The following is a 14,429-nucleotide window of genomic DNA, read 5'->3' as shown; positions in this document are numbered from 1 at the left end:
TTTCATATTACTATCAATTCACTCCAAAGAGTTTTAGAATTGAGGGGGAGTCCTGTTCCCAAGTTGATTAGATAAGTCCTACTGTTCTGATTAGGACAATTAATGATGTGTTTAGTTATTATATAACTCCAAGTAGAAATTAGGACCCCAGAGTCCATTATTTCCCTAAATTAGTCAATTAGGAGGCAATTATTCATCAGAAAGATTAATCTGGGACACCTTTCACATTGCCTCTTAATTTGTCAATGAGAGAGATGTAGATTATCAAATAATCCCCTTAGTTCTTCTACCCCACCTCACCCTGTTCCCTGTGAAGATATGAATTTCCCTGCCCCCAGATCATAGATTTAGAGCCAGATCATATCTTAGAAATCATCACACAGCAACTCCATCATTTTACAAAGAGACAGACTATGTCATTTCCTGTCTCTCTTCCACAATTGGAAGGAATGAGAATTTGGGGGAATTAAGGGAGATGGGATATCCACTAGGAAATCTGATCTTGTCCCTGTCTGACCTGTCCCTTTGCAGAGAGTCAGGGGGGTAATGTCTGGAGGAATGTCTATAAAGTGCTCTGAGCTACTCGGATGTAAAGGGCAAAAGAAATCAAAGCTGAGTTGTTATCATGACTCCTGACAAGTGAAAACAGGCCAGTATGTCCTTTCTTGCCTGATTTAGTCAGTGGCTGGGCCACTGTCAGTGGGCTGGACTTGCTGTTGCTTTTTTCTACTTGACCCCAAAAGCTAACTGAGTGTCAGCCACTGAATCATCGATAGGTAGAAAGAGCTTCCTTCTAGCCTGAGCCAGCTGCAAAGCATTGATCTGTGACCAAAATGAGACTTCTTTCTGTGCTGGCCCCAGAGGCTACCTTGTCGCCTTGCTGTGAGTTTGGGTATTAGGTGTATAATTTGATATGGGACAAAGATATTTTTAGGTATCAACCACTCCCCATTCACAAGTAAGGGTGATTTGAGGATAGCAGAGAATAGGAGAAGACTGAGGCCCCAAGACATTAAGTTCTCATAAACAAATCCCTGTGGTCAGTAGCCTAAGTTAGACATAGGAGAGAGTTTGCAGAAGAACACCCCACCCTTCAGCCCAACATCTCAGAGATATATGTCTGAAGAATGAGTAGGGGCAAAGGAGGCATCTGACTATTTTCAAAGGTATCTTGAGCTTTCACCATGCAGCTGATGCCCAGGAGATGGGGGAAGGGGAGAAATGGGGAAGAATATAGGTAGGGTTGTCTTAAAATCTCTAGGCTATAATCTGCATAGGTTTCCTGAGTCCTTTCCATATATCAATCTAGGATATCATCAATCTAGGAGTCATGAGGAAATGAGTCTCTTCAGTGTGTTTAACTTTCTCTAAATCCATGCAAATTCAGCTATTCTAAACCTGAAAAACTACAGCAACTCTCTCTCTCTCTCTCTCGTTCTCTCTCTCTCTCTCTCTCTCTTGTTCTCTCTCTCTCTCTCTCTCTCTCTGTCACCTTCTCTCTCTGTCTCTGTTTCCCTCTCTCTCTCTGTCTCTGTCTCTCTGTCTCTCTCTGTCTCTCTCGTTCTCTCTCTCTCTCTGTCTCTCTCTGTCTCTCTGTCTCTCTCTCTCTCTGTCTCTCTCTCTCCTCTCTCTCTCTCTCTCTCTCTCTCTCTCCCCTTCTCTCTCTCTCTCTCTCCTCCTCCTCCTCCTTCTTCTTCTCATCCTCCTTCTCCTTCTTTTCTCTCTCCCCCCCCCCCCTCTCTTACACACACAAACACATGTCACTTTTGCTCCTGAGATTTACTGTTTAAAAGAAATAAAAACATTGAGTCCAGGGCTCATACTCTGACTGTGACTATAGAAGTTTTATCTTCCCCTGGTATATATGACTCTACATTCCACTTCTAACTTGGGAAAAAGGGGGAAAAGAACCATTTAGGTTTCCAAAAGACTAGGTTATTTAATTGAATATGGTGAAAACCTTGACAGCACTTGGAACTGTCCAACAATAAAACAGGCTTTCTATTTTAAGGGGACTACTTTAGTTATTGGAAGTATTAAATTAGAAGCTGGGCTATTAGGACCACATCTCAAAGATACAAGGATGGGTGGAGGGACTTCCTACAAGAAGTGGGAGTGTAGACTATCTATGATATTTCCAAGTCTAAGATTCTATGATAGAAAAGTCACATCTTCAGAGAGCAATACCAGTGTGCTAAAACCAAGTGGGACTGAGGTGAAAATGCAATGGTTTATAAAGTTGCTGTGTTGATTTCAATTGAACAATCACTTATAAGAACTTACTATTTGCAGAGCATGGTGCCAAGGGACATGAAAAGTTTAGATAAGACAGGATTGATGATTTCATGGAGTTTGAAGCCTAAAAGTTATTTGTTCTATTTTTAGAGTTGCTATGAGGAGAGACTCCTAGTATGATAAAAGAGCACCATATTTGGAGCTAGAAATTTTGGTTTCAAGTCCATCCTCAGATATTAGCTGGGTAGTATTGGTGGAACTCTTAATCTCCTTGGCCCTCAGTTTAGTAACTCATAGAAATGAGAAAGCTACAGTAGCTAGCCTCTCTATACATAGCGTCTTAATGTTTTTGAAACACTTTATAAATATCATTGCATTTTACCTTCACAAAAACCCTTTAAAGTAGATGATATTGTTATCTCCACATTACAAATGAGGAAATTGAAAATGATAAATTAAATGACAGAAATTAAGTGACTTTCCAGGATTACAAAGCTACTAAGCATCTGAAACTGGATTTTAACTTGGGTTTCCTTGACTCCCTCTATCTACTGTACCATCTAGCTGCTTCTAGGGTCTTATCCAGCTCTAAATGTTACTCAGCAAATGGAGAATTTTTTAAAAAATGCTGTTATTTCATGAAACATTTCCTAATTATGTGTAAGTTTTTTAAAAAAAAAACATTTTGAGTTCCAAATTCTCTCCCTCCTTTACATCCCTCCTGCTTCTTTGAGCAGGTAAGCAATTTGATATTGATCCAATATCATCCAATATATATTTCCATATTAGCTATGTTGTAAAGAAAATATACCCCCCCCCAAAGAAAAATAAAGAAAGTAAAAAGTGTGCTTCAATCTGCATTCATCAAGTCTCTCTCTGGAGATGAATAGCATTTTTTCATTATGGGTCCTTTGGAATATCTTGGACCACTATTATTTATCAGAATAACTATGCCTTTTACAATTGGTTATCCTTACATTATCCTTACAATGGTTATTTTAAGTGTTTATGGAAGAACTTTTTTTTTTTTTTAACAATTAAAGCTACCTGCATTTAGTTTTCTTTCTCATTTTTTTCCTTTTTTGTTCTGATTTTTCTTGTGAATGGTAATTGTGAAAATATGTATAGAATTGCACATGTTTAACATATATTGAATTACTTATCATCTAGGGGAAAAAATGGGAGGAAGGGAGAGAGAAAAAATTTGGAACACAAGGTTTTTCAAGCGTGGATGTTGAAAACCATCTATGCATATGTTTTGAAAATTAAAAAACTTTAAGAAAAACAGTAAAAGTTACCCAAAAAATAGACTTTTGGAGTAGTGAGTCCACCATCACCAAAGTTATTTCAAATGACAGCTAAATGCTCATTCATCAGGCAGACCATAGAGGAAATTCATGCTTTGTATTGAGGCTGGGTTCTCTAAGTTTCATTCCAGCCCTGGAATATATCTCTTTTTAAAATAACTTTTTATTGACAGAACCCATGCCAGAGTAATTTTTTCAACATTATCCCTTGTACTCACTTCTGTTCCTAGAATATATCTCTAACCTTAACCCCTGAAACTGTTAGCACAGTGAATGTGAGGAGCAAACATTAATGAAGATTGCAGGACTGGTGCTTCCAGGGATCAAAGCTAATGATTCTATAGAATAAAATCTGCTAAAATTTGCCTGGACTTGAAGTTAGAAAACTAGCATGCCCTATGAGCTTGGGAAAGGCTATGGCCTAGGTTTCCTCATCTGTTAAATGAGGGACTAGATGATATCTAAGACCTTTGTCAGCTTTAGGATTCTCTGAGAATCCCTCCCCTTCCAGGATGCTTGGAGGCTTTTTTGTCTCTTGGAGTCACCTTTGAAAACAAATACTCAAGCTATTCACAGCTAACACAACTTCTGTAATTATCAGTTAACACCTTAGCAGGAATGTGTTTCAAAGAGCAAAAAATGAAAATGTAGAAGAGATGAGAAGGATCCTGCTACAGAATTCTAGAGTAATTAATGTTGTTTGTCCTTTGTTCTTGGAAAAGAACCATGACATCAGAGAGATGATGCCATGACATGCAAGTGAATTGAATTTAAGTGAGGGATGGTTGGGCAAAGTCACTAGCCTCACTTTCCCCTTTAGAAGCAAAATTATGGGTCCAGTGATATAAATTGGTCTCAAGCCTTAAGAGGCTTCTTGGAAGTGCTTATAAGGGATTTTAAAAAACAAATAAGAGAGGTAGAAGAAAAAATGAGAAAAGAAATGAGAAGTATACAAGTATACAAGTATACAGCTTAGAAAAAGGAAGGTAATTCCTTAGAAAATACAATTGGCCAAATGCAAAAAAAAAAAATCAATGAAGGAAACAATACCTTCAAAAGTAAAATTAATCAAATGGAAAAAGAGATATAAAAGCTAACTGAATAAAAACTATAACAGGGCAAATGAAAGCTAATGATTCTTTGAGACATCAAGAATCAGTCAAACTAAAAAGAATGAAAAAATGGAAGAAAATGTGAAAAACCTCATTGGAAAAACAGCTAACCTGGAATATAGATGTGGAAGAGACAATTTAAAAATTACTGGTCTACCTGAAGGCCATGACCAAAAGAAGATCCTGGATAGCATTTTTCGAGATCAAGAAAAACTCTGATATTCTAGAAACAGAAGGGGAAATACTCATTGAAAGAATCCATTGATCACCTTTGGAAAGAGTTTCCACAAGGAAAACTCCAAGGAACATTGTTGCAAAACTTTAAAACTACACTCTCAAGGAAAAACTACTGCAAATTGTCAGACAATTCAAATATCAAGGAGCAACAGTCAGGATTACCCAGGATCTAGCAGCTTCTACAGTAAAGGATCGTAGGGCCTGGAATACCATACTGTAGAAGGCAAAGGACCTAAGGTTACAACTCTCCAGCGAGACTGAACATCATCTTTCAGGGGAGGCAATAGATCTTCAATGAAGTAAGAAACTTTTAATCATTTCTATTTAAAAAAAAAACAGAGCTAAATAGAAAATTTGATATACAAAAATAGGACTCAAGAAAGCATAGAAAGATAAACAGGGAGAAATATATATATATATTTCATTACTACATGTAAATTAGATTACATGAAGAGACACAAAAGACTTATTACAATCAAGCCCTGGATGACTGGAGATGGCCCTGGATGCAATGGGAGACCTTGGCCATTTTAAGCATCATTAAAAGGTTTCAGCTTGACTGAAGCAATGTCCAATCAGTGATTACTTAGGATAGTAGCACCTTTGGAAACTGTTGAGTCCATTGTGATAAGGACACAGAACATCCTATCTTCAGTTTGTCCGCCATGTTTGAAATACATGAATGCATTTATCCCTTGACTCTGGATTCTTAGAATTCCCAGAATAAGACTTTTCTTGATTCTTCTCAGCTGTTAGAAACTTCTCATTCCTACTCATGGTCAAGGGACAGGATTTTGAATATACATATAAAAATAATAACACTAATGTTTATGTAGCACCACTTTAAAGTTTGCCAAGCATTTTATGTATCTTTCATCCTCCCAGCAACTCCTGAGGTAGGTACTATTATTTTTTTCCCTTTTAAAAAATGAGGTTGTGTAAAGTTAAGTGACTTGACTAGGGTCACATAAATGATATCAGAGGAAGAACTCAGATTCTGGTTTTTTTGACTTGTAAGATCAACTTTTTATCCACTATACTCATTAAGACCTCTCTTTAAAGGCCTACATGAAACTTTTTTTTATAAAGAGCTAATATTATGACTTTGTAACTTCCACAAAATATTAAATGTGGAAATGACTTTAAAGATCATTGCTCTCTAAGACTAGAATACTCTCCCTCCTCTTCACCTCATCAATTCCTATGAATCCTTTAAAGCCTCACTCAAATGACCTCACTCAAATCTTCTCAAGGAAACTTTCTATCTTTTACTTTCTTAGAGATAATGTCCTCCCCATCCAACCACAAAACACTGTTTTATATTTGTTTCTTTTTTTAACTTTCCTCCTTTCCTTTCCCTTCCCCTCCTCTCACCTCCCTTTTCTCTTCTTCCCTTTCTTCTTCTTACCTTCCCCTTCTTTTTCTCCTTCTCTTCCTTTGCTTCCCTTTTCCTTTTTTCTCTCTTTCCCCTTTCCCTTCTCTATCCCTGTGCCTCTTACTCCCCTTAACCCTTTTCTTTTTTCTCTACCATTTTTCTCTCTCTCCCTCTCCCCACTTCCCCTGATGTGTGTATGTTTTTCTCCCCTTGCCTCTTTTCTCTCTTCCCTTCCCTTTCCTAATCAGGCCTGTGACTTCTTGGCTATAGAGACCTCTTGGTGAGAGAGGAAGCCCCTTTCCCACTTAGATATGTAATTTATAGTCTCAGACAGTTGCTTTTTTGTTTAGTTAATTTTATATTTAGCCAGATGCTCCTTGAAGATAGAGACCAAGTCTTATTTAATTTGAGAATCTTTTTCCACACTTAGTGCTATGTTCTCCACCCAGTGGGCACTTCATTAATGTCTGTAAATATATTTGCATCCTCTAATCCAAACCCTTCACATTACAGATGAGGAAGTAGACTCCTGGAGAAATGATGTGTCTTGCCCCAGGTCATCAAGCTGGTAAGTCTTGGAGCCAGTACTGGAATCTCTTTTCCCATATTCAGTGCTGTTTCTGCTTTACCAAAAGGCCACAATGCCTGTGCCATTTCTACTTTTGAACACTCAGGGGAATCTATCCTGAAAAAGATGTCAGAAGGAGGAAAAGGAAAGTTTAAATGTTGAAATTTTTTTGCTTTGCTGAAAACCAAGGTAGAGATGGATGAAGTTTGACCCTCCCTAAGATGGAACTTTGGTGACCCTCAGTTAGTTGGATGACCCAATGAGCAACTGTGACTTCTGTTTGAATTTCTCTAAGTGAAGAAGTGTCAGCATCCTAAGTCCCTGGGAATACCACCTAATAGCCTCGGCAGATTTCCTCTCAAGAAAAACTGAAAAGTAGAAGTTTGTCTTTAGCATCCTCCTCACTCCCCCATCCTATTTTTTGAAACTAGATTTCCCTATCTCACTCAAGTTGGAAGTTACAGCAGTCCCTCATGAGCCTGTTTGGCATGGAAGTTTTATGCCATTTATCTATCTTTAGGCAATATAGTGCTACCACTCACCTGCAAGGATCTTACTATATTGGTGACAGACTCAGTAAAAATGTCCCCACTCCCATTGATTTTCGCCCTACTTCAGCTCAAAACACAGTGGGTAAGTGTTCCTTCCTTGTAGCAGGGATTACAGGTATAGACCACTCCAACCAGCTCCTCTTAGCTTTTTATGTCCCTCTCCCACTTCCCAGGCACTAGGTACCCGGAGTCCCTTGGTTGTCCAGAGCCTGTGGTGATCTTCTTCCCAAATGCAGCCAGGTGATCAAAGTTCAGATCTTTTATTATCTCCAAATATAGCCCGGTTAGCTTAGAGGCCTATCTCTCTGCTTGGTTCCAAGAGCTCTTGCCGCTTTGTCCTTTGCTTCTGCCTCTGCTTTCTTCAGCCTCCAGAGCCAGCACCACTCTTCATGTCATTCCGGTGAAATCTGATCGAGAGCTTCTGTCTGTTTTTTTTATACAAGAGGGATGAATTGTGGGATACGAGAGAGAGGGATTATGGGTTTTCTCCCATAGTGCTCTCTGGCCCTAAGAGCTTTAAGGGAGGTGTGAATTCCCAAAGTTACAAAGTTTACTTTGTGAAGCTAGCATACTTGTGAACTCCAATGAGTAAAGGTGTGAACACAAGCCTTGTATTAATTAGTTCTACTTAGTACCTTGTTTCAGGTTCTGGCCAAAATCTTCTTGTAAGATTAGATCAACTCTAATTGGTTAGCAGTTAGTAAGGATTCCAACAAGAGCCCACTGCCTTTCAACCTGCCTTCCAATTCCTCATGTAAGCTCACTCTGCAGGACAAGTGTTCCATGCTCCAAAAAATTGCATTTCTCTCAATATCCTACAAAAGTTCCATTCCTTAGGACCTAATGATTGTTTCAGAAGAAAGCATCTGACCAAACTAATTTGCAAGGAAGATGGAGATCATCGAGAGTAAGTTTAATATACCCTTCCTTTAAAAATATTTATATTGTTTAGTAACCCCAAGGAATGAAACTCTAATGGTGGAATTTTGGCAGAGATGTTTAATATAAGAAGACCCTTGAGTTATAACGGAACTTACTGATAAGCAGGTTTAAAGAGGAGGCTTTCTCTATCCTTTGAGAAATTCTCAGTGCTAAAAGCTCTTCTGGACTGAGAAGATTCTTGTCTTCTCAGGTCTACTCTCCTTCTAATCCCTGGAGATCCTGGAGAATCCATAGCCTTCTGGCCCAACAACCCTTAAATTCTTATTTGTGGCTCAACACAACAAATATTTATTTTTGTATCTGCCAATTACAGTATGGGTTTTGTGCTTGGTTCTCTTGGGGATACCAGTATGAACAAAACACAGGCTCTTAAGCAGCTTACAGTTTAGTAGGAGAATAAGATAGTTCAAATCTACAAATATTTATGAAGTACCTGCCCCATTCAAAGGATTATACTAAGTATAAAGGATAAAAACACATTTAATATAAACCCTGTTCTTGAGAAGCTGACCTAATAAATAGGGGAAATGCTATATAAATAAATAACTATGATACAAGGGAGACCAAATCCAATGCAAAATAGAACTCCTCAAAAATATTGGGAGGAATTTTAAGAGAGAAATAATTTTTTATTTGGGAAAGGTAAGGTGAATGATGGGAAAATTCATGAGGTCAAGGCATAGTTCAGAGCAACAATTTGATTGTGGGAAGAGAAAAGAGTCAAAGATGAATCACCAGGTGATTTGGGTGAGTGGGAGGATGGTATTGTCAACAGAAAAAGAAGTTTGGGCAGAAAAAGATTGGGCAGATTTTGTAGGAGAGAAGATAGTCTGTTTGATTTTGCACAAGTAAGTACAGCCCAAGTCAAAATACAAGTACCTTGAGAGGTATTTTCCAACTGAAGAGGAGTGTCAGAAGAACCTATAATTACCTTTATTAGGCAAGGAGTCATCATAGAAGAGATAGCATTCCAGCTGGGCCTGGAGGAATGGGCCCTAAGAATGATGGATACAGATGGAGTAAGGGAATTCCAGGGAGATCTAACAGCTAGAGACCAAGGTGAAAATGGTTGACTAAGAAGGGAGAGAAATTCATTTATGCTTCATTCAATAATCATTTATTAAACAGTATTTAGAAAACACTAAGCTAGGGGCTATTTAGTTCAAAAGAATAGTGTAAGTGAATGAAGAGATTTGTGGTTCATAAGAAAAGTAGATTTAGAATAAACTACATCCCTTAGCATTTGAAGAACAGGGACTTTTTCATAGCTCCAGAGGCCATAACAGTGACAGGAACCCTTATCAGCCAACTTGTACATCAAATGCCTTACAGTTGAATTACATGGTAAATCCTCATCAAAGAAACATACACATTCACTTTCAGGAGAGAATATATCCCCTGTTAAAACTTCCAGCTGTAGGCTAACTCCTTGGAAAGTAATGGCTTTTCTCAGGTTTCTCTCTTGCTCCTCTCCTCTCCTCTTTTTTCCTTCTTTTTTTCCTGCTCTCCTCTCTCCCTTTCACTTCTCTCCCCTTTCTTTATCTTTCCCTTCACTCCAAAAAAAAAAACCAAAAAAAACAAAAAAAAAAAAACAACACTTGAGTGAAGTCAGTCAGGATCTAATAAGATTCTGACAGTTTCAAGCACAAGGCTGAATGTAATAAGATGAACTTCCATTGAGATGAATGAAAAGTCTTACATTTGAGTATGAAAAAGAAATCAACTGCTCAAATATCAAGTGTCAGAGAAAGGATGGGTAAAGAGAAGAGAAGTTGTTTTGAAAGGGAGCTGAAGGTTTTTGTGGGCTGGAAGCTTAATATCAGTGTAATGTGGCAAACAAAAAAGCTGAGTGATCTTGGGCTGCATTAGAAGGGGTGTAGCTCCTAGGAATAGGGAGGTGAGAGTCCAACTGTCCTCTGCCCTTGCCCGGTCTCATCTAGAGCATTGAAGTGTTTGGCTCAGGACAGCAAAATTTAAAAAGAAAATTGGCAAGCTAGAGTGTGTCCAGAGTGGGGAAAACACAATGACGAAGAGCCTTAAAATACAACAGCTGAGGATGGTTTGCAGGAGTTGGGCATGTTTAGCCTAAAGCTGATTTGACCCAGGGGGATATGATGACTTTCTCCAAATATATGAAGGCCTGATCTGGAGAGAAAGGAGTAGACTTGTTTTGTTTGGTCCCAGAGGACAATACCAGGAGCAATGGCTGGTACAAAGGAAGGAAACATTGATTAACTGCTTAACAGTTGCTAAATGCTGAGGATACAAGAAAAGGGAAGGGAAAGGATGAAGGACAGAATTTTGAAGTCCAGAGGAAGTCAGACACAGGGCCAGGAGGAAAACAAAAACATGTCAACTCCAACCCCTTTACAAATGGAATTCTGTGATTTTATGAAGAACCTATCATTTCTACGGGTGCTACCATGACAATCTCTATTTTCTAGCCTATATTCCTATTTATTTAATGAAAAAGGAGAGGGGCATCCATTTGGGACAACTAAAAACAGGAGAGGGAGAAGTAAGACCAAACAACATTTAGTAGTGCCAACTCAATAGCCTCTTGTGTCTTATTAATCTGACAACTGCAAATGTTTGTATCTTAGTTCATTTGCTTGTAATTAATAGGGTTTCTGTCCAGTCCTGAAGATTGCTGCATCTAACCAACGAGTTAGGACTGGTGACAACTTTTTTCTTACTCAGCTATTCCCATCCCCACATCCTATCCTTCATGACTTTTGAATCCATAATTCTGGTCATTCAAATAATAAGTGCCTGGCAAATTAATATATTCTTGTTGAAATTGAATTGAATCTAAAAGATCGATAATAAAAACTTAGATTTATGTAGCACTTTGCCAAATGCTTTTCATACATTATCTCATTTGAGACTTACAATAAAACTATGACAGAGGAAGTGAAGACATTATGAACCCCATTTTACAAATGAGGAAATTATGGCTCAGAGAGTTGAAATGATCAAAGGTTTTTAAGGAAAGGGTTATTGAATATGATGTAGTTGGAATTCTTTTTAAAGTATGGATTGGATTAGATCACCACCAAGGTCCTTCCCAACCCTGGAGCTTAGTTATTATCTAACTTGCCTACCATAATATAATAACTAACAAAGTCAGGATTTGAATTAGGGTCTTCCAATAAACTTCAGCATATTAGCAGTGTCAAACTCAAATAAAACATATAATCAGATCCCATCAAGTGCATATTGACTTAGAAAACCACATAACATTATCTGTTTTATATTTTTATTTAATTTGGGCTGTTTAATGCTTTTACCAATGACTTAGATAAAAGTATAGATGATAGTTGGTAGATGACACAAAGCTGGGAGGGAACCATAATAGATGATATGGTCAGGATTCCAAAAGACTTTGACTGACTAGTCCAAATTTTAATAGGAATAAATGTAAACTCTTATTCTAGGGTTCAAAAAATCCACTTCACAGATATAATAGGGGAAGGGATGACTGGATAGCAGTTTATCTGAAAAAAAAAAAAGGATTTTGAGGGACTCCATATGAGCCAACAGTGACATGCCCCCCCAAAAGCTGTAGTAGTGCTAGGTTGCACAATAAGAAGCAGTGTCCAAGACTAGGGCTATAATAGGAACAGTATCTGTTTAAGGAAGGAAAAGGGTCAAAGAACAAACATTTAATTAAGCATCAATATGTGTCAAACACTGTGCAAGGTGCTTTATCTCATTTACTTCACCTAACAATCACCCTGGAAAGTAAGGAGTGTTATTAATGCAATTTTACACATATACAATTTTACACAGAAGTTAAGTGACTAACCCAGCATCACGCAGTAAGTATTTGAGGTCAGATTTGAACTCACAAAGATGAGTCCTCAGGTCCAGCACTCTTTTTACTGAGCCACCTCACTGGAGGATTTTATTCAGTTCTGAAAATCATATTTAGAAATTAAATGTATAAACTGGAGAAATTGCACAAGAAGGCAATGAGGATGGGATAAAGGTACTGAAGTTGGTGCCATCTAGGGAATGCTGAAGGAATTGGGAATATTGTCTAGAAAAGGCTTGAGGATGAGAAGGGAGGGAAGGATAGGTCTCTTCTAGAAATTGAAGGCTTAATTCCTGCCTGGCCCCAGAGGATCTATCCAATGGATGGAAATAGCTAAGAGGCAATTTAAATTTGAGAAGAAGAAATTTAACATTTAAATTGAATCAAATTTGGGATATTTAAAGATGTCCCAAAGTAGGATGAGTTGCTTCAAGAGGCAATAGATTTTCCCCTGTAGGAAGTATTCACACAAAGACTAGCTGTTGTATAGGCTCCATTGAGGAGCCTACTGGGGCAGATGGGGGGTATCATAGTACACAGAACTCTGGCCCTGTAGTCTGGAAAACCTGAGCTCAAATACAGCCTCAGATACTCACCAGCTGTGTGAAGCCAGACAAATCACTTAACTTCTGTCCACCTCAATTTCTTCATCTGTAAAATGTGTATGATAACAGCAGTCATCTCCAAAGGTTATTATGACTATCAACTGAGCTATATGACCTTGGGCAAGACTTCTATCTGCCAGTTTTTTCATCTATAAAATGGGTAGTTATCATGCACTAAAGAATTGGTCTCAGAGCCAAGAAGTCTTGGATTCAAGTTTTACTTCTAACACTACTTGCTGGGTGACCCTGGTCAAGTCATTTAACCCCTGTCTGCCTTCTTCAACCTCCCGCACATTGTGAGGATTAAGTGTGGCGATATTTAAGTCTTTTGCACTATGCATAGTGCCTTCTTCATAATAAGGACTCCCTAAGTTTTTTTTTTTTTTCCCCTTCCCTTCTAACAGGGGATTGATAGCAAGGGAAAGCAAATCTATCCAATGAAAGCTACATGAGTGCAGCAAAAGATTAAGGAGAAAAGGAAATATCTTGGTTCCACTTGGATTCTTATGTTCTTTGCCCCTCCTTCTCCTTTTAATTGGCATGGAATATACAAAAAGTCTCAGAGTAAGAGAAAAAAATCAATGTACCAAATACATATATTTCTTGTAGGATTACTTTGTAGAATTCTCCTTGAAGTGGGTTGAGGGCACATGGTTCCCATAATGGAATTAGGAGTCGCAATTAACCAATCAGCAGGAGATACAAACAATCAATAGACATTTATTAGACACAATGTACTAAGCACTAGAGCTACAAAGAAAAAGAAAACACAATCTCTGACATCAAAGTGCCTACATCCTAATGTGGGAAGTGACATATATAACTTAGAACATACAAGAGGGAACTTCTAACCCTGCATCAGGCAATTGTCTGACACAATGCTCTGCTCTTTAGCCTTAGTAAATTCAAAAACAGATTAAATGGTTATGAGCTTTTAGCTAATGGCTATTCTGTGTTCCCCAAATGCTCAGACGATGGAGGTAAAAACTCTTTCCAGAGAGAATAGTCACTCTTAACTAATGGATCTACCTTTCTTTATGGGAAGAAAAGCAGCCATGGGCTTTCCCCTGGTCTGATACTGGGAATGTAAAGGGTTTAAAAAGTAATTAAGTTTAATCCTCTGGGTTTTAGGTTAAAAGAGAAAACCTATTCTTCCTTTCATGGCGAAGAGGCTGTAAATCAGTTGAGGACTCCAGCTGAACCTGGAAGGAGAGAGATACCTCACAAGCGTATGTCTACTAGAGCCATTCCTATCAGTGACCATAAAGCCACTGGGGCATTACTTGGCAGAGAATACAGTACACTGGAAAACACCAACAGAAAGCAGCACGATGACATCACCAGAAGATACTAGCAGCTCTAAAGCATCAGAGACATGTTCCTTCCCATTTGTATGCCCTGGCCACATCTGATTCTTACCTGTGTACCCATCCATCAGTGTGTCCTAGAGGTGTCTACTTTATCTGTGGATGGCATGTGTCTTGGGGTAATGGAGGAAATGTCCTATTTTTCTTTCTATGCTATTTCATTAAAATGTCTTTGTTTCTAATCGTGTCCTCTGAATGACTAGTAAAAACTAAACAAATAAATGAGGGTATTTTAAAATATTTTAGTAAAAGGCAGCTTTTGGGGGAGGGAAAGGGTGCTCATCACATCTGAGAGAAGGGATATCCCAAGGTG

The 14,429-nt window shown here is 38.3% G+C and overlaps 1 protein-coding gene across 1 annotated transcript in view; it reads left to right on the top strand.

Annotated features, from left to right (window-relative positions):
- KCNC4 (potassium voltage-gated channel subfamily C member 4) overlaps nt 1-14,298 on the top strand; it is a 71,669-nt gene extending 57,371 nt beyond the window's left edge. The window contains 2 exon segments of the mRNA XM_051993085.1: nt 6,780-6,834; nt 13,881-14,298. Of these exon segments, the coding sequence (XP_051849045.1) occupies nt 6,780-6,834; nt 13,881-14,103 (278 nt within the window). The 3' untranslated portion in view covers nt 14,104-14,298.
- Nucleotides 14,299-14,429: the final 131 nt, after the last annotated feature.

Source organism: Antechinus flavipes, chromosome 4 (assembly GCF_016432865.1).
Source record: "Antechinus flavipes isolate AdamAnt ecotype Samford, QLD, Australia chromosome 4, AdamAnt_v2, whole genome shotgun sequence".
NCBI lineage: Eukaryota > Metazoa > Chordata > Mammalia > Dasyuromorphia > Dasyuridae > Antechinus > Antechinus flavipes.
Note: the sequence above shows the minus strand (reverse complement) of the source record. Positions and strands in the feature narration are given on the sequence as shown.